Genomic DNA, 1,508 nt, shown 5'->3' with positions numbered 1-1,508 from the left:
GCATTGGCCTCTGTCTCTGAACTAGCCAATGAAAAGAAAACTAGACTCAAGCGTGCTTTCTAAGCTCCATAAATGATGTAAGGTTTTAAAAGGGCTGGCAGGTCACATCGTATTATGCATTCTTAGAAACTTAGTCCCTTGTTTTTGATTGCTTGTTTTTTTAAAAAATTATTTCTGATACTTTTTGCAGATCATAGTTTTAATGGAAGCCAACAACCAGACATGGGTGCATGAATTCATCCTCCTTGGCCTGTCCAGTGACTGGGATACTCAAGTCTCTCTCTTTGTCCTGTTCTTGCTGATGTACCTGGTGACAGTGCTGGGGAACTTCCTCATCATTCTTCTGATCAGGCTGGACAGCCGACTCCACACTCCCATGTATTTCTTTCTCACTAACCTGTCGCTTGTGGATGTATCTTATGCCACAAGCATAGTGCCCCAGCTGCTGGCTCATTTCCTTGTCACACACAAAGCAATTCCATTTCTCAGCTGTGCAGCCCAGTTATTTTTCTCCCTGGGCTTGGGCGGGATTGAGTTCCTTCTGCTGGCAGTGATGGCCTATGACCGCTATGTGGCAGTGTGTGACCCTCTGAGGTACTCAGTCATCATGCATGCAGGGCTGTGCACAAGGCTGGTCATCACATCTTGGGTCAGTGGCTCCGTCAACTCTTTTGTTCATACTGCCATCACCTTTCAGCTGCCTATGTGCACCAATAAGAATATTGATCACATTGCCTGTGAAACTCTTGCTGTGGTCAGATTGGCCTGTGTGGACACTTCATCCAATGAGATTGTGATCATGGTTTCTAGCATTGTCTTGCTTATGACACCTTTCTTCCTGGTTCTCCTGTCCTATATCCAGATCATCTCCACCATCCTAAAGATACAATCCACAGAGGGAAGGTGGAAGGCCTTCCACACCTGTGCCTCCCACCTTACTATGGTTGTCCTATGCTATGGCATGGCCATTTTCACCTACATCCAACCCCACTCCAGCCCCTCTGCCCTTCAGGAGAAGTTGATGTCTCTGTTCTATGCAGTTTTGACACCCATGCTGAATCCCATAGTTTATAGTCTAAGAAATAAAGAGGTTAAGGGGGCTTGGCAGAAACTTTTAGGGAAATTCTCTGGGTTCACATCCAAACTGGAAACTTGATGATTCATGAACATCACTGGAGAAAAGAGCTTTTCCTCGATGTTTATGCAACTCATAAATGACAACTCTGCAATGCCCTGCCAACCAGGAAATAGATGCCATAACATACACTGGTGATGTCGTGTTTAAAGCTGAGGGTTTGTGTTGAGCTGTGTCACAGCAAGATGTCCAGTGGAGTTATACAATGCTTTCTAGAACTTTCTTCTAATTCTGTCTCCACTTCCACAGCATGATAATGGGAAGTATTCACTGCCTTGTTTGATTGGGGTCATGAGCTAGAAGTACTTATATTGATATATGTCACAGCCAGTTGTTGTGATTCCAATTGAGAGAAAATTTATGTTCATCTTTG

The 1,508-nt window shown here is 44.4% G+C and overlaps 1 protein-coding gene across 1 annotated transcript; it reads left to right on the top strand.

Moving 5' to 3' along the window:
* Positions 1 to 202: 202 nt before the first annotated feature.
* Positions 203 to 1,156, top strand: LOC311600928 (olfactory receptor-like protein OLF3; the record flags this gene model as incomplete). The annotated part of the gene is made up of 1 exon (XM_084788091.1): positions 203 to 1,156. One exon carries the CDS (start codon positions 203 to 205, stop codon positions 1,154 to 1,156), a length of 954 nt encoding a protein of 317 aa, XP_084644217.1.
* Between the last annotated feature and the right edge of the window lie 352 nt (positions 1,157 to 1,508).

The sequence above is a fragment of the Acomys minous genome, assembly GCF_964271855.1.
Source record: "Acomys minous genome assembly, chromosome: 6".
Classification (NCBI taxonomy): domain Eukaryota; kingdom Metazoa; phylum Chordata; class Mammalia; order Rodentia; family Muridae; genus Acomys; species Acomys minous.
Note: the sequence above shows the minus strand (reverse complement) of the source record. Positions and strands in the feature narration are given on the sequence as shown.